This window comes from Anguilla rostrata, chromosome 13 (assembly GCF_018555375.3).
Source record: "Anguilla rostrata isolate EN2019 chromosome 13, ASM1855537v3, whole genome shotgun sequence".
Classification (NCBI taxonomy): domain Eukaryota; kingdom Metazoa; phylum Chordata; class Actinopteri; order Anguilliformes; family Anguillidae; genus Anguilla; species Anguilla rostrata.
Genome location: NC_057945.1, coordinates 37,776,822 through 37,799,011, shown reverse-complemented (window position 1 = coordinate 37,799,011; position 22,190 = coordinate 37,776,822). Strand labels below are relative to the sequence as shown.

Below are 22,190 nucleotides of genomic sequence, written 5' to 3'. Positions count from 1 at the left end.
GGGCACACACTGACAAGGCCAGTACACACGACATATGTCCATACATTTATAAATAAACACTGAATGATTGATATATAAGAATGGGCACTGTCTTGCAAGACTAATAAAATGATAATCACAATAACCTTTGAACCCATGCAACAGCCATTACATTCAGGGAGACATTGTGGCTCAAGACTGTTTACAATCATGGTTATAAGGCATCTCTTTATATGAATCATTACTCTACATCAATCAATGCAGTTTATGAGCAAACGTGGTTTACTCTGTTGTGCGTTGCCAGCTGTTTCAATCTAAAATGCCTAGAAAATGGATGGAGGACAGATCCAAAATGCAATGGATTCAGAGATAGTAGGTATGGGACAGAGGGGCAGGGTGGAATGGGGAGAAATATGTGTGTGTGTGCATGTTTGTGTGTTCACCTGTGCGTGTGTGTGTGTGTGTGTGTGAGTGTGTTTATGGGTGTGTTCGTTTGTGGGTAGTGTCGTGTGCGTGTGGTGGCGTACGTATGTACGGGTGCGTTGTGTGTAGTGTTGTGAGTGTGTGTGTTATGGTATGTTCATTGCGAGTGAGGGCATGGGTATGTGTGCAGGATCTTCTGGCGTGTGTGTTTTAGGTTTCTATTCAAAAGCAGACGTTGTCAGCAGCATCTTCTGGGCTGTCACAGTCGATTCCTTCACACAGGGATTCCTAGGAGAGAAGACACAAGCGTCACTACGTCCCACGTGTCACACTGTGTCCTGCTAAACACCTCAGGGGCCCCTAAACTCTGAGGCCTGCTAAACACCACAGAGGCCCCTAAACTCTGAGGCCTGCTAAACACCACAGGGGCCCCTAAACTCTGAGGCCTGCTAAACACCACAGGGGCCCCTAAACTCTGAGGCCTGCTAAACACCACAGGGGCCCCTAAACTCTGAGGCCTGCTAAACACCACAGGGGCCCCTAAACTCTGAGGGGACTGGTGCTCGTCTGTGATCTGCGTGGTCTTTGGCCCCAGGACCCTAAACGGCCCGTTGAGTGGTCTGTGCTCTTAGGGATCTGTGATCTGAGCAGTCTGTGATTGCTGTAAATCGAAAGCTATCATTCAAATCAGCGAGGCCACAGCATTTGTTCATGTTTTATGAGAAGAGGAATAGTACAATAAAAATGGCTTCACTCACTGATGATCGCTCAGCAGTAGTTTCTAGAATGCAATGCATGCATGTTAGAAACACAAATCAGTGAGATTTGGATACATATGGTGTCTGTTTCTTTTCCTGCAGTATTTTCCTGTTTACATTCTCAATGAATAAAATTAGCCTTCCAAAAACAAGTGGCATATGCCTTAAGGAGTGGTAGTTAGTAAATGAGGTTGTTGAAGATAAAACAAACCTAAACAAATGCAAATCACTTATTGTACACAACTCAATAAAACAAAACATTGTTATTTAAATGAGTTTTTTTTGTTAGCATGAAGTTGCTGCTTTAAAAGTGATTTTTTCCCATCATGGTTTATCATGTGACCTTGTAAATGAAAAATCATATTTCCAAAGTTATAACTTAATTATGACTTATAATGCAATAAAACATATCAAATCACATTAACAACTTGAACTACAAGCATTATACTTCTATTCTGCTTTGAATCAGTGCATGAATAGCCCATTATATTTATGTAATGCTTGACAGAAAATTTCCATTTGTGGCAGAATAACATTAAAAGAAAATATCCACAATATAAGCACATTTTAAACATGGACAGAACTTCAAATAAATATCCATGGAAAAGTGGGTTTTGCACAAGATATTCCACCATTGAAACACAGAAAGGGAATATGCTGTCTGAATATGTATTTTTAGAGACAGGAAGTGCTGATGTGATCTTTTAAATAAATAATTTGACATTACAAATAAGGAATTATAATTGTACACTTTGCCATTAAAATACATAATTAACAGTATCCCTTCTGTAGGGGCATATATCTTGTGCTGATGTTCTTGGCGAGTTGAACATGAAATTACAGCCCATAGAAACAAAAGATATATTCTTCTAAAAAAAAATACTTACAGACAGCCACTTCCTATATGAGGCTGTGAAGAGATACAGGAAAGCAGAAAGTGAAATGAGAGACAGAGAGAGAGAGAGAAAGGGAGGATGGGAAAAGTGAGAAGTGGAGCCAGTGTGTCACAGACAAGAGCAAAAGGGAGAGAAAGAAATGGAAGGAAAATATGAAGGGTTGGAAACACACTGCCAGGCAAGACAAGGTGTCAATGCAACAGGCAGGCTTGGAACACACAACATGACAGACGCATTGTACTAAATAATTAGGAATCGCATAAACATAAAGCATCGCTGAGATTCATTAAAAGCGACTGTAAGCAGGTGTCATCAACACCAGTGGTGCCGCCGACACTAACTTGACTCTGCTGCAGCAGCGCCCCCTCTGGGCCCTCGGGGAACAGCAGGTCCGACGGCGAAGGGGCGCGCGGGAGCCAGTTGCCGGCGCTGTAGAGTCGCGGCCGCTTGAACTGGTCGTGGCTGGACAGGGGGGTGTAGCTGTTGCGTCGGAGCAGGACGGGGGCGGAGTCATCCCGCGGTTTATTCTGGTCGGGGGGGAGAGAGAGCGGAGAGACCGGGACCGTTAGCGCGTAGCGGTCAGACGGATCGCACAGAGTTGTGGGTTCGGGACATTTTTTAAATTGCATCACGTAACCTGAGCCAAACGCAGCTGTGGGATGGGCGGGGGGGGGGGGCGAATTGTCTATGCTCATGGTCACCCTAGATGGGACACATTCTGTACAGGGACTGAGGATGTAAGAGACGAGGCAGGCTACTGGGACATGGAGGGGCTTGAGAGGCTGCTGTACAACAGAGGCACTGATTCATTAGATACATGGCACTGATTCATCAGATACATGGCACTGATTCATTAAATACATGGCACTGATTAATTAGATACATGGCACTGATTCATCAGATACACAACACTGATTCATTAGATACATGGCACTGATTCATTAGATACATGGCACTGATTCATCAGATACACAACACTGATTCATTAGATACATGGCACTGATTCATTAGATACATGGCACTGATTCATCAGATACACAACACTGATTCATTAGATACATGGCACTGATTCATTAGATATACAACACTGATTCATTAGATGAATCAACATGGAAGGGAATAAACAGAGTGGTGTTAAACAACAACAACAACAAACAACACACAAACACCCAACAACACAACAGACCACACACACAAATGAGTCATCAAGAGACTCCTCCAGCACTTTGGCTAATGTGTTTCCTTAGTCATCATCTCGCAAACAAAATCACAGGGACACAAGGAAAACCAGCAGAGGTGGAAAGTCCGGGGATCAGAAGGTAAAAGTCCTGCCGTGTCTTTCTTCCATCCATGGACTCAGCCAGCTGATTACACTGATTAGTTCTACATCCTGGCTGAAGAATTGTGCTAATTAGCAAATCCAGGTGATTGGAACTAAATACTGGGGAGGACTTTTACTTTCTGGACCTGGATTTTCCACGTGTGAAAAGCAGGAACCAGTTTGTTCTGAAATATGTGGTGAACTAAACTGTGCACACACATGCACACACACACACACATGGGTGGAATTATTCACCACAAAAACTGCACTGCTATGGTTTCCATTCTGTTTGTGTTGAGCATGAAACCCACCACTCCTGTTTTAAAATTGCCATGCGTTGAGTACTCCTTAGTAATCCACCTGAAAGCAGTCTACCTGAGAACACTGATTGGTAATTCCTTTCTAATTGGCTTGTGCACCTGCGGTGATACTGGAGCTTTGGTATGTAACTTATAACACCATTTCACTGAGGAGGGCAGTAGTTTCCTGATGTTTGAATATGTTGCCCTCATCTGAACTGAAATGTTGAATGCAGATCAATCCTGAATGTAGTTTCTTAATTCTGCAACACCTATGTTTTTATACCAAATGGGATAAATAAGAGTGTAATCCATTTCTATTTTAAAATGTCTATTAGTGTTCGATTTTGCTGCCACAAATTAAGTACTGATTAATTGGCTACCTGAAATTAAAGGCTCAGATTAGCAGTTCCCCCCCTAATTAGCTTCTACACCTGTGGTGATGCTGTAGAGCTGGGTATATAAGACTGCCCATAGCACACAACATCATTTCATTGATGAAGATATGCCTAAGAGGCTGAATATGTTAGCCACATTTGTATGTAGCTAGTAGTTCCTGAATTCTTTAGCTCTACAAACCTCTATTTTTTTAAACCAAAGGGCAGAGATAAGGGTACAATCCAGTTTTATTTAAAATGCCAAATTACTTTTTGGATTTGGTGCCATAAGTTAAGTACTAAATAGCTTATCTGAAAATAGAGGGTCTGATTGGTAGTTCCTCTAAGTAGCCTGGACGTCTGTGGCGATGCTGTTTATTTGGGTATATCAGACCACTACAGCATGGAACACTATTTCACTGAGGATGGTAAAATCCTAAAACATTTGGAAAAAGGAAAAACACATTTGAAAACAAGAACCTGGGAAAAGAGGCCGCTTTTGTAATGACCTTTTAAAGAATGCGTGTTCATTAAACTAAATATACTCACTGGGTTAACTGTTCTACTGAGGTCTACTTGGTCAACACCATCAGAGCAGATGTTTGTTAGAATCATAACTTCACGGTACAGACCTGTACATTGAACAACATGGGGTGTCCAAGCTCCTTTTTACCAGCTTCTTTTAGTTGTCAGTATGAATCTTATTGACCTGTTTCACAAATGCATAATGACAGAATCAAACAGTCTATTGACTGAATGAACTTACTAATGGTCGATCGCGATGCGTGTTCACTGCCTCCACGTTCAAGTAGAACATCTCCACTTTACACCCTGTGGAAGGTTGTGAAATAAAATTGTGTGTGATCAGTGAAAAAGATCATTGTATTTAATAGACACAGCCTCATGTTACTTTTCTTAAGAGTTTTATGGCAACATTCATTGGATAAATCTACCAGCAAACAAGTATGGCCAGATATAACAAGCATACATGAGGATAGATAGATAAATATACTATATTTACAGAAGAATAATAATAATGAAATGAATCAAAAATGTATTAGTTTGATCAGAACACAAAGACATTGAGCCTAATGGTGTGGGTGTGGCTCTTACCATATGCCACTGGTGAGAGCTTGAGGACAGTGTGAAGGGGACACTTCAGGTACGGCAGGTCATCTGAAAGCAATAAAAAGCACAGGGCATCACATGACAGCCATTAGAGTTTATCAGGTGTGCCGTGGCAAATTTGAAATTCCACCACAATTGAACGTGTGTGTGTGACATTCTGTAACACTTTAGTGGTTAATGGTGTCCTGTGGAAATTTTATTATAAAAAGTGCCATTACAGGATACAATGTTATGTAACGTAATGTAATGTAACATAACGTCACATAAGTACCTTGCTCAAGGGTACAACGGCAGTGTCCTACCTGGGAATTGAACCTGCAACCTTTAGGTTACAAGCCCAGTTCCATTATACTGCACAGCCTCCCCAGTGTAACATGTAATGCAATGTAACATTACACAATGTAACGTAATGGGGCGACATAGCTCAGGAGGTAAGACCGATTGTCTGGCAGTCAGGTTGCGGTCAAACCCGCCCTGGGCTGTCGAAGTGTCCAGAAAGCACCTAACCCTAACCCTCTCCAGCATCCATGTAAACGCGGTAAGCGCTATTGCAGCCATTCCATCCTTAAGGGTACTCTCTGCGAAGAGAGCAGGCAGGCAGACCTTCAGAGACCACAGGCCCATGCTCTCCAGTCTCCATGACCCTGCTAGCTGCAACAGTCCTGGTAGGACTACGGAGAGAGAGAGGGGACATACTGAGCCACAGGCCCAGTGCTCTGCAGTATCTAGAGCCCTGTTACTCAAATCATCCTGGTAGGACTACGGTGAGAGAGAGGGGACACTCTGAGCCACAGGCCCAGTGCTCTGCAGCATCTAGAGCCCTGTCACAGAAATCATGATCCGCAAGGGCTGAGAACTGCTGATCTTCTACCCTCCCTTTACCTGGGAGTCGGGTGTGAAGACCGTCTGGCCAATCAGTAGCACTAATTATTTCAGTTAATTACCCGGGAAAATAGAGCCCAATTCTGAGGGCTGTATTTGAGTATCCATGATCTCAACGCTGGTCCTGAGAGCCCAGTGTATATGCTGGTTTTTGTCATAGCCAATCTCTTGATCAGTCTCCTTTGTCCTGGGATGTGAATATGGGACATTTTATTTTTAAGGACATACATAGTTATTTCTGGCATATTTGTGGCTTTAAGAGGCTAATTCGTCCTTTAATAGACCAAAAAAAAACCGTCTAATTAAGTGTCAAATTAAGAACAATAAGCAGCTCATTGCAGTACAGAGCATAAACCAGCATACACAGTGGGTCCAGAGGACCAGGGTTGAGAAGCACTGATCCAGACCCTGGAGTCCCAAATTATCGGGCATACCTCTCCCCCGGGGTAGCGGTAATGATACTTGTCCTGGTCCCGCAAGGCAAACTCCTCCGGGAACGTGTCCTGGATCATCTCGTAGGTCATCTCCTCGCAAACACCCTGAGACACACACACACACACGCACGCACACACACACACAACAACAACAACAAGCCAAATGTTCGGTGTTTACAACAATCAACCTAAAATACATACTAATCTTTTTCTATGAGAAAAACATTTAGAGTCAGGAGCCTAACCTGCCCATAAATGACAAACCTGGAGCTGAGTTTAAACAGTCTTCTAGCACGAATGCTTCTGACATCAAACAATGTGTAAATAGTCCCTTTCTTTAATTGCAAAGCAGTCAATCCATATGAATATGGATTTGTGTGTACACACGCGCTCAGCTCCTCAGAACTGACGGGAGTGAGAGGTCAGGGCGGGAGGGTCAAAGGTGAGGGGTCGGTACTGACAGCGTCGATCTCGTTGAGGATCTTCCACTGCTCATAGGGCACGCCCAGCTCCTCGGCCGTCTGAATGGTCCTCCTCAGCTGGCTGGTCCACACCTTCAGGTCCAGCAGCTTCTGCTCCTCTATAAAACCCTGGAGTGCGTGCGCAAACTGGCCCAGAGAGAGGGCAAGAGAGAAGGAGAGAGAGAAGGATAGACATCAGGGGGAGAGACTAGGGGGGGGGAGAGAAGCTAAATTATCCGCTCTTCCTGACACACCCACTCACCCCCCAAGCTTTTTATAGCCTGAGTTAAATATTAAAAATGCCATACCCTCATTACAGCCTCAAGTTCGGTGTTCATCTTCGTGTCCTTGCCTTGTAATGACCCTGAGTGCGGTCACATGACCAGTTTCTTATAGTAACAGAACGAAGGTGCGCTAAGCATTCCTTTGTCCTCATCTGTAAATAACCCTTAACGGTGCAGCCCATTCTCTAGAACAGGGTGTATAGTGTGTCACCTTATTACACGAGTTACGGCCCACTGCAGTAAGCCAAGTGGGAGAGAGAGAGATGAAGAGGAAGAGGAAGAGGGAGGGCTTTTGCCTCCAAGAGAGCCCTCCCAACACACACACACACACACGCACGCACGCACACACACACACACCGTGCATGCCACAACCACACACACCACATCCATACACCACACACGCAGCGCACACCACGCACACACACACACACGCACACACACACACACACACACACAGCATACACACACACACGCACACACACACACACACACACACACCACACACACACACACGCAACCCCACACACACTCACACACGCATCACTACACACACACAGCACACACAACACCACACACACACACCCACACTCAAACAAGCACAACACGCACAACACACCCCACACGCGCACCACACACACACACCTCACCCACCTAGCTGATCTCTGGGAGCCGTACCTGCCTCCCGCGGTGGGACAGCTCAGAGTCTCCGCCTATGAGGCCCTGCAGGTTGTGCTCGCTCTCGCCATGGCGACACAGGTAGATGGAGTGAGAGTGCACGTGGATGTTCATCAGGTAGTACACGATCTTGCTCTGGATGTAGTCCTGCACGCGGTTCACCAGGAACCTCTGGCCCACATTAATCAGTTTGAGGAAGGACATGTCCCTGACGGCGAGAAGAGAATGTTATTTTGTTGAGGACATTACATTACATTACAGGCATTTAGCAGACACAGCTTTTTACATAACATTTACACTGCATCCATTTATACAGCTGGATGTATACCGAAGCAATGCAGGTTAAGCACCTTGCTCAAGGGTACAACGACAGTGTCTTACCCGGGATTCAAACCTGTGACCTCTAGGTCACCTCTAGTGACCAACGTCATTCCCATTCTACTACACTGTCACCGAGGGGTGGGTGTCCTTACTAATAATAACTGGGTGTTTATCGGATATGTATACTATACCTATTCCTGAAAAAGACCTACACTCGCAAGAAACATTCTTCTTACTGTTTTTGAACTTACTGTTATTTTACTGACATCTCATCTGTAATGCGCAATTCTTTGTATGAGCTCAGAAAGATTCAATACAATCTATTTACAGGGCCCTAGAAAGTCTTTTCAAAGTCAAACTTTTGGGCTCTGAAATGAATCTGAACAGTCCTGATTTGTGGTAGTTTTTATTTAGACTTAATCGGCTCCTAAATCTAACGTCAACAGGACTTCTAGGGCAATATAATCAGGCAGATAGTGTTGTTAAAAATGTGGCCTTGCAGAAGCAGTCAAACCCCCAGCACTGCCACCACCTAGTGGCTGACTCTGATACTACAAATTAAAACAGGAAATACACTATCACCATGAAAGGAGGTGAAAGTGAAACATATTATAAAATATACACTGTCCCTCACTGCACATACATTAGGCAAAAATAAAAATACACTTTCACAAGAGGTTTATGAAAGTTAATTTTATAGAACAAACAGGTTTTTCTTACTTATCATATTCATCAGGATCCAGTGGCTGGTATGTGACCTTATAGCACTCAATTCTTTTCAGGAAGTCATCCATTACCCTTTCTCTGTGTCTCTCTGGGTAATCTGGACTGGACACCTTCACTTCCTGTTTTACACATGCAAAAAGATAGCAGATAAGCAGGCTGCATTTTTATGGGACTAAAACTGTTTTCTTCACCGACTGCAGTTAGTCACGATTTGTAGGCTGCCATGACTTTGCTCAGATCAAAAATATCCCAGATGACTTATGAGCAAAGACACCTCCGCCTGAATGTAGTCTAAATAATTCCATCATCATTAAAATTCACATTATAAGACTTTCACCACTGCAAATAAAAAAACAACAGAAACCCACCACTGTTAACCAGAGACGAAATCTTGCATTGAGAAATTGTACACAATCTTGTTCTGTTACCTGTCCATATATTTTTGTCCATATTTACTTTAAAATGGACACGAAGGGCTATGAAATGTAAAAGCAGAGTTCCAGAAAGCACAGCTGCAGTCGAGTTATCTGAAGGTGAATGTCGTTCACTCACACGTATCGCTCAGTAATACCCCTTAGACTGAGAGACAGCTGAAGTACAGTAGGCCCCGTAAATCAGAACTTACCAGAATGTTGGCTGCAATGACTTCTGGGTCGTCGCACACAGACTCCACAAAGAAGACCTGAAGAAGAAGGCCGAGCAGTTAAGGATGACTTTTTTCCACTTCACAGATGGGTATTAGAAAAAGAATGGAACAAGCAACCAGGAACCCGGATTTAAGAGAGCCAGCCTGACTCCTGCTCTAAAACTGAAAATGGACATCATAGACAGACATGTACAAAATATATCAGCTTCAACGTCCTTCCTGTTTACAAAAGATATATTATTTTTTAAAATAAAGAATAAGCACAAACTGAAATTTTGCTTCATATATAAGTTAGGGCGCTGAGATAGATAGCAGAACTTTCAGCAAGTTGCACTTATTTGACTTTAAGCCGCTTCACATGATATTTATAAAAGAAGGAGTGGAAGACGTGCATAGATGCACACCTTGTAGGCGTTCTCCTGTGCAAAGTCCAGAATGAGGTCTCTTCTCTCCCTTGTCGTGTTTGTAGCATCAAACACCTGAAAAGAAGCAAACACAAGAGCCTCCTCAGGTCATCTCAAAAGAGGAAATGAAAGCACTTCAAAGGTGCAAAACTGATTATTCCTTTAGAAAAAAATTAGAACAAAGTCTTAGTTATCTGGTGCGTTAGAAGAGTTTGTGCTCTATGTATTTGGTTGCGTGCATGCAAACCAGAAAAGTTAGATTTCTGAGTGAAACAGATTATAGGGAAAGATTTTTAAAAAAACCTCCAAAGAAATATGTTCATAAATATAAGGCCAAAAAAGTAGGCCGCGAATTAATGATTGTGACAAAAGAATCATGTGACAAGCCCGTTCCAAAAAATATTTGAATTTGATGTCCTTAGTCGAATAAACACATACAGAGAAGATTTAACATATATGATGAATATTTAATTTTAAATATTGTGTTCTCATTGCTGTTGGAGAAGTATACAGTTACAATATCGCCAAGGGCATGTCTGGCCACCTCTGGAATCTCTTTAGGCGAAGAGTCCTACACCAAGCACAAAAACAGTCCACACTCCAGGGCTGTTCTGGCTGCAGTTTGACTTCTGTATGTGTACCACAGATCTGCGGGTGAGCGCTTGTGGGTTCTTGGGGCAGAAGCTGGAGCTGGCTTGACAGTGGCGGATGTGAATATTGGCGGATGTGAATATTGGCGGATGTGAATTACATTACATTCATTTGGCAGACGCTTTTATCCAAAGCGACGTACAAGAAGTGCATTTTCATGATCGTAGACAACTGCTGAACACGGGTTCAGTAAGGTACAATTACTTATTTTGTACAGCTATTTCTAGCTGAGAACAATGAACACTATCCTGGTCTAACATCTGCAAAGCCAAACTAGGCAGAAGATTAAGCTAGAGTATTAGGACAAATACAATTTACCAAGAAGTGCAGGGATGGGGTAACATGTAACAAGTGACAGGAAAAAGGGTTTTTTATTTTTTATTTTTTTTAAATATATATATATATATATACACACACAGCATGGTGGTGGTTATTCTAGGTATAGTCTGAATATCGGCGGATGTGGAGGAGAATGGAGCCATACCGCGATTTGGCCTCCTTCTTCGTTCAAGTACAACTTCACATCCTGTAGAGCGACCAGGGCACACTGTCTGTGGGAACAGAGGCAAGGGGAGCACAGGGGGAAAAGGAATGATTACAATATTTATTCAGGCATGAAAAACCATTTTAACATGGGAATATATATTTTAATGTCATATGCGCTTTGGTGGGACATGTGGTGCAGTCCATAGGACGGCCGAGTCTTGAGCCACTGAGCAATATACCAATCCCCACAGCTCTTCAACTGGACGCACAGCTGCGTGAATCCAGTTCAAACTGAAGCTTAGATTTGGAACTGGGTGTTACCAGCAGATGAGGCCAAAATCTGCGCTGGCTTTGGCAGTGGAAGGAGGAAGCTTACGTTGAAAAGGACGTCATACTTCTGGTAAAACAGGGCGGTGGATTATTTGATATTGTCGGCCTGTTTAACATCCACTGGTGGCGCTCTTGTTAAGGCCAATTCATTCCGTCAATAATCCCTACCCCTATCAGGAAGGACGACCATAGCCGCAAACAAAATCGATCAAAACTATGATGCTAATATTCCTCAAAATCAACCAAGAAATTGTTTTCAAATTTACTGTTATATTTAAACTTAAATTGAGATAACTGTTGCTTTATGTGTGTGTGTGTGTGTGTGCATGTGTGAATAAACTGCCATGATTATCATGATACTATATATATATATATATATACAGTATATATATATATATATATACAGTATATATATATATATATATATATATAAATAGAGAATAGCCAGTGAAAGTCACTTTGGGGCTTCAGACTATACACGTGTAAATAAACATGTGGGGGTGTGTTTGTGGGTTGTCTCGGTGACAGTTTCTGGGCTGCCCGGGTGACACCTTGCTAAGGTCAGAAGTCCGTGGTGCAGGGGCCCTAAAAATACCCTGTAAATCTGATGCCTGTTATAGAGCAGGGGCACACACAGCACCGCCGCTCCTCTCTGCTAATCAACAGGAGGAAGTGAGGATTCTGCATTATGAGGAAGTAATTATGGTTTATCACCGGAATGTCAGAAGCTTCATTTCTGTCAATACATAGTTAAAATTACGCAATCTCAACCGGAAACTACCTTGCGTCTGATGACAATTCCAAGTTACGCCACTAAATCTTGAGTGAGCGAATCATTTGTGTGCTTTTTTTTTTTTAACTTCCCCTCATGGGAAGCGCACCAGGAGAGTTCCTTCGGGAATGAAATGTCGTGGAAAGCCCCCCGGATCGACTGACCGCGGAGGACATGGCTTCTTCGCGGAGCTCAAAGGCGTCCGATAGGCGGAACGTTTCCGCGGCGATGGCGGAGGACGAGGAGGACGCGTACTCGACGCCGAGCGCGTGCGAGCTGGAGAGGCTCCTCTGCCGCGGCGGCGTGGCGTACACGCGCGTCAACGAGGTCTGGCCCAACGTCTACATCGGTGACGAGTAAGTGAGAGGGTCTCTGGGGAGGCCACGACTGTCCTGGGCTGACAAATGCCAGGGAATATGGCTTATATTAAAAAAATAAATAATAAAAAAAAAACAGGGTCACAATTTGGTTACTCTTTGTGTTGGATAGGATATTTGAGTTCCTCTTGAGGGGGGGCTTGTAGGGCAGGGTTTAGAGGTTGGGGGGGGGGGGGGGGGTTGTTACCATAAGGTTACCGGTTTAAAATAACAGAGCAGGAGAGGAGAGCTGGTGTCTTTTCTGTAGTCCTGCTGTAGTCCTTGGAAAATACTGGGAGCAGACAGTCAAACTTTTGACATCTGTCACAAATCCTGCCAAATTTAGACACCTTGGTCAGTGTCCGGACCCAAAGAAACATTATTTATTTCAGTCAACTAAATTACGTAACTGGTTGTATTTTCTGAAATACGGCTTGTAGTTACTGAGTGAGAATGCATTTGCAGTTCAGAGGATTAAAAAAAAAAAAACCAATGCAATTTCTGCAATGCGGATTTACTCGCTTACTGAAAACGATCCGCCGGCAGTAATTAGCCTGTGGTGCAGGATGACGGCGCGGAAACGGTTCCAGCTGCAGACGATGGGCGTGACCCACGTGCTGAACGCCGCGGAGGGAACGCTGAACAGCGTGGACACGGGCCCCGCCTACTACCAGGACGTCAACATCGAGTACTACGGCATCGAGGCCGACGACGTCCCCACCTTCGACCTCAGCCCGTTCTTCTACCCCGCGGCCGAGTACATCCACGACGTCCTCAGCAGACCGGAGAGTGAGTCCAGTCCTGGACGTTCCTTTTGTTTTTAAAAACGCATTTTAAAACGCAACTGTGAGCTACGATGAGGAGAGGAGGAGGGAGGGAAACATTATATGTAGCCATGAGATTGCAGGTTCAAATCCACGGCAAACCTTTTTTTAGAAGTTTAAAAGGTTTAAAGGTTTTTTAAAGCTTAAGTGGCTGTGTAAATGGATCGTTTGTATTAATTAAACCACGAAAGCTGCCAAAAAAGGGAGTATAAGGCAATTTGAAAATTCAAAACAAGTCTAAAATATATAACATCTCCATGCGCTGTATGAACAATAAATTCAGACACTTTTTTTCTCAATACATATGGCCCTTTTGTCAGCCTCACTGGCGTTTACCATCTCTGAAATACGTCAACAACAAAAGTTAAAACTCCAGGGGCCAGTTTGAAGGACACAGATTAAGCTTAGTCCTGGACTAAATCGAGTTTTGGATGTCTGGAAGGAGAATCTCCATTCAAAATTGAATTTAGTCAGGAACTGAAATCTGTGTCTGTGAAAGTGTCCTCAGGACATCTGACCTGGTGCAATCCTCCTTCCCGTTTTCTACAGACAAGCTGCTGGTGCACTGTGTCATGGGCAGGAGTCGGTCTGCGACCCTCTTCCTGGCCTACCTCATGATCTACCATCACATGACCCTCGTGGAGGCCATCGAACAGGTGAAGTGTCGCAGACGCATCATACCGAACTGGGGGTTCCTGAAGCAGCTCAGGCAGCTGGACGGGCAGCTCCAAGAACAGAGGCAGAGCTCCAGCAACGAAGACAGCGGCGACATGCCGAAAGACTGAAAAAACTATCCAGCAGAAGCAGGAATTGTACTTATGTGCCTTTGGGTCATCTGGGGCTCGTATTTAGATGTATATTTGAGATGTATATTTTGAAGTGCCAGCTGAAATCAACTGCTGTACATGTACAGTGCTGGAATAATTTCAGTCACGTCAATGTAAACATTTTACACCACAGTGCATGTCGAATATAATCACTGATCATTTGCTTACTGCTTGAACTAATTAATTTATTAGACACAGGTAGCTCTGTATCTAAATCATACTGATGCACTGTACATGATATAATAAAGCAAGGCCTTTTGACTGAAAGCAAACTTTAGTAAGGCTATGAGGTGAGATTTAAGCGTATTGTAGTTGCCTTTAAATTTAATTTGTCAATTTTCCATTAAAAATATTTTTGCCATTCTCCTGATGTTCACAAATCTAAAATCAAATTTTCATACATAATCTTTCTCCTACCCCATTTTCAAAACATAGTCAGTTCAGAATAAACATCCTTTTTTATTCTGAACAAACATTGCAAACATTTTTAAACTTATTCCTGGGCAGACTACTGTTAGGTTTCTGGATTCCAGTTTAAGTCATTCTTTCAGAAAACAAGAAATAATATATCACCTCTCAGGCCTCTGTGTGATTTTAATCGCACAGGTGTGCTGGACTGGTATTTCTCTCAAGTAAATTAATTGGCCATTACTTTCAATACACTGTGTGTAAATTCCATATGTGGTAAGGCTGAACTGCAACAGTTGGCCTGCCTCCAAAGCTATTTTGAGCATTAAACAGTGAAGGCAAGTCAAAATGTGAAGAGAAACAGCCGTGAGAGAGAGGTGAAGGAAGAAGATTCCTCTTCCTGTTCAACCGCCATAGAGCTCACCATAGGGGCCGCAGACCAACGGCTCAAATTACACTTAGCGACAATAACCCAGAGACCAAGAACATGAACCAACACTGCAGAAAATCGTCTCAGATTACAGCAAATAAATGTCCAGCTCTGAGCCGAACAACTACAGTATTTCAACAGCTGTCAATGGCAACCACGAGAAGAATCGTTAGCAACCATGCAGAGGTAATTACGGGTCTCAGTGCTAAAACTGGTTTCCCCTCCAAATGTGGGTCAGCACCCTATTATTAGCCTTGTGGATTTATCTCTATAAAAGTGTGCATAACAGATGCCTGTCGGTCAGACCCTCTGTTGCTGCTCCGATGACATTGCATTACATTACATTACATTTATTTAGCAGACGCTTTTATCCAAAGCAACGTACAAAAAGTGCATTTCATGGTCATTGGAACACATTGGAACACATACAAAACACAGGTTCGATAAGGTACAATACAGCTATTTATAGCCCAGAACACAGTTCAGTTGAATGCAGTGAACATTATTCTGACCTAACTTATGCGAAGTCAAACTGGGGGGGAAGAACAAGCTGCAATATTAGGACAGAAATACAAATTACAATAAGATGCCAAATTATGTCCTGAGTCAGAAAAAAGGGACAGAAGAACAGAAGGCGTGACAGTGTGTTGCAATAAACCGCCAGCAAGCCGCTCGCTGCAGCCAAGAGCTACAGGGCCTGGTGTTTAGTGTAAGCACTTTGAAATAATCTTTACTTCATACCTCATTTCAGGGGTGGTTTATGTATTAATAATAATACATAAATATGTACTACCGCTAGTGTTTTAAAATTATTTTGAAATTGTACCAAATATTTAAATAGTTCTGAAATTGCATCAGGCGTACGTCCAGCAGGGAATGAGTTACTAAAGTATGTCATCAATGCGATGAAAAAATATTGCGTCCATATTTTATCACGTTGGGGTTTTCTACACAAATGAAAAATTCTCATCCAGCTCCATAAACTGTAAATGTTTCATCTCAGAATGACTAATACAGCTGGCTCAAAGCTTCGTGCATATGCTGTGTTTCTGTGAAATACATTTATTTGAAGATGAGATCTGTCAGCGTGACACCGGCAATGTGAAAAGAGGAATTATAATTTTAAGAAGGGGAATTGCCATATTAAACATTGCCGCATTTAAAAAATGGTACATAAAACTAGCTTCATAAGGACATTACAAACCTATATACTGATGGTAAAATGAGTGAAATTAAAAACAATGATAAAACAATAAGCCATGGATGGGTCCCCAGTGGGGGGGGGATCCCCATTGGTGGGGGGGGGGGGGGGAATCACCAGCAGAACTCACTTCCTTATTTTCATGGCCTCCGCGTTGTCGTGACGGAAGAAGTCGTAGGACTTGTATGACTTGACGGCCTCCCGCCGGTACACGCCCAGGTTAAACACTGCAGGAATGAGGAGGGGGGGGGGGGTTAGAGGCGGTGTCATCAGAGCCCCAGGTGCAGCGGGGGGCGGGGCGCCGTTCCCGCGCGGCGGTATTGACACATGCTACGCGTGACACACGCTACGCAGGAGTGCTGACTGCAGCCAGCGTTTCCGCAGAACTCAACGCCATGTGGGGAGGGTTTCAGCAGGAAGGAGACTGAGGTACCTCCCTCTTTAGAACACGGAGAGCACTCAACAGCCCTGCACCAACACCTGTTCACCTCATCGATGACACAGAACAGCTTCATTTTAACGTTTCATTTTATTTCCTGATTTAGCGTAGTCCAAAATGTATTTTACTCTTTAGTGTGTTAGTTCTAAGTAATTCATGGATGAAAATTCTTACGAGAATTAATTTGTAATAATAGTAATGTCATTTAGGAATCTCTCAAAGCTATTTCTGTCATTTTATCTTAATGTATTCTATGCCAATTGTTCATTTAACGTCTAGTATGTCGGCTACTTCATCTGAAGTTCCCCTAGGAAAAATAACGTTATTCTATTCTATTATATTCTATTCTGTTCTATGAAATGCTATTCTATTTTATTCAACTGTGCAGTCGTTGCAGTTTCGACTGGCCGTTGTAAAACAGACTGAGTAATATGAAATGAAAACCCGCGATTGGAAACATCCATGACGTGGCGTTTGTGCGTCGGGCCCGGTGCTCTTATCTGTCTCCTTGCTGATATCCTGTTCCAGCCCTGGGGCGCGGTTCACTACCTTTATTCATTCGCCAGGCCTCACACACCCAGATGACCTACAACAGCACCGACACACAGCACTGACACACAGCACTGACACAAATGCACTGACACAGCACCGACACACAGCACTGACACAAATGCACTGACACACAGCACTGACACAGCACCGACACAGCACCGACACACAGCACCGACACACAGCACTGACACAGCATTAACGCACAGCACTGACACAGCAGCCCTGACACACAGCACTGACACAGCACCGACACACAGCACTGACACACAGCACTGACACAACTGCACTGGCACACAGCACTGACACAGCACCGACACACATCACTGACACAGCACTGACACACAGTACTGACACAGCAGCACTGACACAGCACTGACACACACCACTGACACCGCGGCACTGACACACACCACTGACACGCGGCACTGACACACAGCACTGACACACAGCATCCCACTGGAACTGTGAGAGTGCGTAGCTCCATGCTAATGGAAGATGTGGGAGGCCCTGTCGAATTTGTTTTGGGGAAAACAAACGGACTGTGAATTCATGTTTGTTTGGTTTTCGTTTTTTAAGGGGTTGTGGGATTTAGTTGGAACGGTTTTTCATTTAATCTTCGGTTTTATTCAAATTCCATCAGTTTAATTTATTTTTATTCAACGTGAATTTATGCAGGGGGGAAAACACTACTGGAAGAGTGCTTCAACAGTTTGAATGGTTCTGGATTTATTACTCTGGTGCTGATTGCCCCTCTGAGGCTGAACAGAAGTTAAGTGCCTGTGATTCTGTGTCTGGATTAGTTTCCTATCTGAAGGCAGCGAGAAAATAAGAACCATTCCAGTCCCTCAGTCCTGTAGCTACCAACTTCAAATTTGGATTTTTTCTTTAGCCATTTTACCCTAGCAAGACTTTTAAACTTTTTGGGGTTTCTCACTAATAATCCAGCATCTGAATACTGACCCAAGAAAATGATAATCAAATTCACGACATACTGGTATGAAACTGTGAAAAATAAGTTTGTACTAATAAATTTGAACGTGTCATTTATAAGACTTAATTTCTTAAGTCATAAAATTAGTCTATGGACAGACACCCATTGTTCCAAAGGATCTGTGTCCCAAGGCTCCAGCTATGACTGATATATATAGTTATAATTAGCTATATAAATAACCATACATGATTAGCAATTAGCATCCGACTCACCTTTGGTTGGCACTCCTATCCAGTTGAGGTATCGAGTCAGTTTTTTAGACATGTAGGTCTTCCCCCTGGCAGGAAGTCCGATCATCACAATCACGGTCGGGGAGTTCGTCATGTAGGACGCCCAGGCTGTAGGAACACACAGACAGACAGTCAACGCACACACACACACACACACACCGTCATCAGAAACTCGTCTGAATTACCGTTCCAGCCTGCCCATCTGTGCTCCGGTACAAGCCCAAAAATGGCAGGCGCATGGAATTATCCACATCCTGCCAAATACGTTCCCCCCGAATATGCGCCAAATATGTGGAAGGGGGATTTCACAGAGGATTACGGAGCTATCTTCAGGGTGCTTTGTGCTTCGTTTGGAAACGCCGCTCAGACCCGAGCAGCACACCCGGGCCCCAGGATTAGTGCTGATCGAGCATCAAAACCGTCTGTAATGTTCAGCGGTAGTGCGGTGATCATGGAGCGGGCTCATGACCAGGAAACGGCTGTTTCCAGACAGCAGAAGAGCAGTGCAGCATTAGCCCCGAGCAAGACGCTTAACCTGCGCTGGTTCTGTACATACAGCATCCAGCTGTTCAAAGAGATACTATATAAAGAATGTCCTGGTGAGAAGCGAATCAAGGATCAGTTTATTCTAAAAAGGACAACATCATTTCTCAAGATCTGCATTGTTATAATAAGTATAAGGTACTGTTGCATGTTGAAACGTCTGTAAGCGTTCTAATCCATGAGATATAAAGACAGAAATTCATAAAACAAACTTAACTAAACTATGTAAACACAAACATATCATAACAACAAACAACATACAACACAACATGGCACGACACAACACAACATAACATAAAACATAACATAACATAACATAAGAACATAGCATAACAAAACATAACGCAACATAAAATAACATAACATAATGACCAGAACAGGCTATTCAGCCCAAAAATGCTTGCCATTTTTCTGACTAAATTGTACCTAGTGCTCTGATTACCAACAGACTAGATAGTATCTATTCACCATTATTCTTCTTCCATAATGCAAATGGAAACATTAAACATCTTATTAAGAAAAAACTTTTTTTTAAACTTTGTGGCACATAATTACACATAAGACCTAACATCGGATAAATCATCTCGTAATTACGATGGAAAAGCATCTTTGGCACTGGGAGCTCAGCTGAAGGGAGCTGAGCAGGCAGAGACGGCTGATCCCTGATTTGGGCGTGCCAGATCAGAGTGGTCACGTGACAGGCCTCCCCTCCTCCCGCGCCTATCCTGAGCTGGGACCGGCCTGGAATCTCAGCTGTCCCGAAACGCGGTCACCTCACGCGGACACTTTCTGTCACACGGCCTCCGCGTGGTCCTTCCCCGCCGGGCTGTGACTGCCAGCTGTACGTTACCCAGCACAGCCAATGGCAGCACAGCGGCATACGTTACCCAGCACAGCCAATGGCAGCACAGCGGCATACGTTACCCAGCACAGCCAATGGCAGCACAGCGGCATACGTTACCCTGCACAGCCAATGGCAGCACAGCGGCATACGTTACCCAGCACAGCCAATGGCAGCACAGCGGCATACGTTACCCAGCACAGCCAATGGCAGCACAGCGGCGTACGTTACCAGCACAGCCAATGGCAGCACAGCGGCGTACATTACCCAGCATAGCCAATGGCAGCACAGTGGCGTATGTTACCCAGCAGTGTACGTTACCCAGCACAGCCAATGGCAGCACAGCGGCATACGTTACCCAGCACAGCCAATGGCAGCACAGCGGCATACATTACCCAGCACAGCCAATGGCAGCACAGCGGTGTATGTTACCCAGCAGTGTACATTACCCAGCACAGCCAATGGCAGCCCAGCGGTGTACGTTACCCAGGCATTTTTATTAGTATTTTTTTAGTTGGTTTAACCCTTTTGTTCTATCAGTCAAGAGTGGCAGCCTTTCACGGTGTCCTCACTGCAAATGATCTCATTCAGCACACAAAAGGTGAACGATATCACAGACTGGGACATTATTTTGCGATTTATTAAAGACCACAACCTTCACTTATTACCCTCCTAACGGTTGTGATCATCTGGTCCTGAAAAGCCTGCCACAATGACGTGGTGGGCATCAGCAGGTCAGTGCAGACGGAGATTGCTCAGAATTGGCAATCAGCCCGGATCTAATATCATTGCACAGGGTGCACGCAGTACCAAGGGACTGCCGTTAATACTCACAGCACTTCTTTTCGTTGATTCTGGGTTCCATTTTCTTGTTTTCGGCAGGGTTCATCAGAGCGGTTTCTCTGGGCGGGCCCGTATCCACGGCAGCAGTCCGACAGTTCTGAACGAGCAGCGCAGGTTCGGCCATTCAGAAGATCCAACAGGACAGCGTCTTCATTTCTGCGATAATAAGAACTGACAAGTGTCCGTGCCTCAAGCTTTTTGTGACTCTCTCCCTTATTTAGTAAAAGAAAAACAAAATAACTGCATGACATAAATGGAATTTCCTAAAAGCTGCATCATGTGCTTCTTGAAGGCATGTGGATACATAAAAGCGCATAAATGGTTAGCCTTCTATCTACTGTATCAATCTATCTTCTTACATAGTACCAGTTCAATTGCGCATATCACAGTAACAAATGCGGGTCTGTGTCCGCATGTTTCTACCGCTTCACTGAGCGGCTCGCCGTCATGCTACCTCGTTCCTAAAAATTATCACTTTGAAAAATGTTACCTACACATTATGAAGCGTTTTCAAGTTATTAACCGCGAAATCGAACTGCAGGCTACCAAGGCCGCCTGCAGCTCCACGGAGGTGTACCGACCGTGTGATGTCATGACAACAAAGGCTAATACAGAGCCCTTATAATAGGATGAACCTGAGGCGGTCGCCTGAACGAAATTTTCCAGATGACATTTCAGACAAGATTATCTCCAAACCCACCCACCCCCCCTCCAGTCCCTTCTAGTGATCAAGCCACCTTCCCCGAATAGATCGCGGGTGAAAGATGAATCATATTCCAAGCCGACTTCCACAGCTACAGAATAATAATAATACTAATAATACTAATAATAATAATAATAATAATAATCGTTTAAAATGTACAGGCTATACATACCTGCTGTGAGACGCGAGAGAAGGACATTCCGTAGATTATTTTTACGTAGAAATGCAGCCAAGACAATAGCACTGTATATATTTCCGACCTTACTGTCCGTGCTATTTTTTCCAAACTCAGTAGCTTACACGAGACAGTCGTCTCCCGGTGAAGCTCGTACTTCAGCACCTGTCTCGCCAAGATGTAAAATATCAGTGATGTATCGACGCGCAGGTAATTCAGTTACTATGGCAAGCAGGCAGAATAGACTCGTCTCGGCTATTGATGACCTTCCGAAGCAACATTCGCCGGGCACATGAGGGGAAGGTGTGTGCCTACGTCACTATTTATTTACCGTAATTATAGTAATACAAACACTTGTTCAAGGTTAATGCGCTATAAAGATGGGTTGATTTATTGAGCAAGTTCTAAAAAAAAAAGCAACAAAACCCCACTGACCCTTTTTCATTTATTTCCTACTTCAAATTGGTCTAATGAATTGGAAAAACGTGTTATCATACGCATTTTCCTTCATATTTTCGAGAAGGATAAAGTTTTAGTCTTACCGAAGATATTTTTTATGAACTTGATTTTTACA

At 43.7% G+C, this 22,190-nt stretch overlaps 1 protein-coding gene and 1 pseudogene across 1 annotated transcript; one reads left to right on the top strand and one right to left on the bottom strand.

Moving 5' to 3' along the window:
* Nucleotides 1–600: 600 nt before the first annotated feature.
* LOC135237228 (6-phosphofructo-2-kinase/fructose-2,6-bisphosphatase 2-like) lies at nucleotides 601–21,917 on the bottom strand (annotated as a pseudogene).
* On the top strand, nucleotides 11,934–14,626 carry dusp29 (dual specificity phosphatase 29). The gene is made up of 3 exons (XM_064306018.1): nucleotides 11,934–12,609; nucleotides 13,175–13,398; nucleotides 13,983–14,626. Exons 1-3 carry the CDS (start codon nucleotides 12,428–12,430, stop codon nucleotides 14,216–14,218), a joined length of 642 nt encoding a protein of 213 aa, XP_064162088.1. The 5' UTR covers nucleotides 11,934–12,427; the 3' UTR covers nucleotides 14,219–14,626.
* Nucleotides 21,918–22,190: the final 273 nt, after the last annotated feature.

What these genes read in the sequence shown, in the direction of transcription:
- dusp29 (XM_064306018.1), top strand. Translation starts at nt 12,428, where the DNA reads ATGGCTTCTTCGCGGAGCTCAAAGGCGTCCGATAGGCGGAACGTTTCC. An exon ending in AACGTCTACATCGGTGACGA is followed by an intron (nt 12,610 to 13,174) that starts GTAAGTGAGAGG and finishes CCTGTGGTGCAG; the next exon opens with GATGACGGCGCGGAAACGGT. An exon ending in CGTCCTCAGCAGACCGGAGA is followed by an intron (nt 13,399 to 13,982) that starts GTGAGTCCAGTC and finishes CGTTTTCTACAG; the next exon opens with ACAAGCTGCTGGTGCACTGT.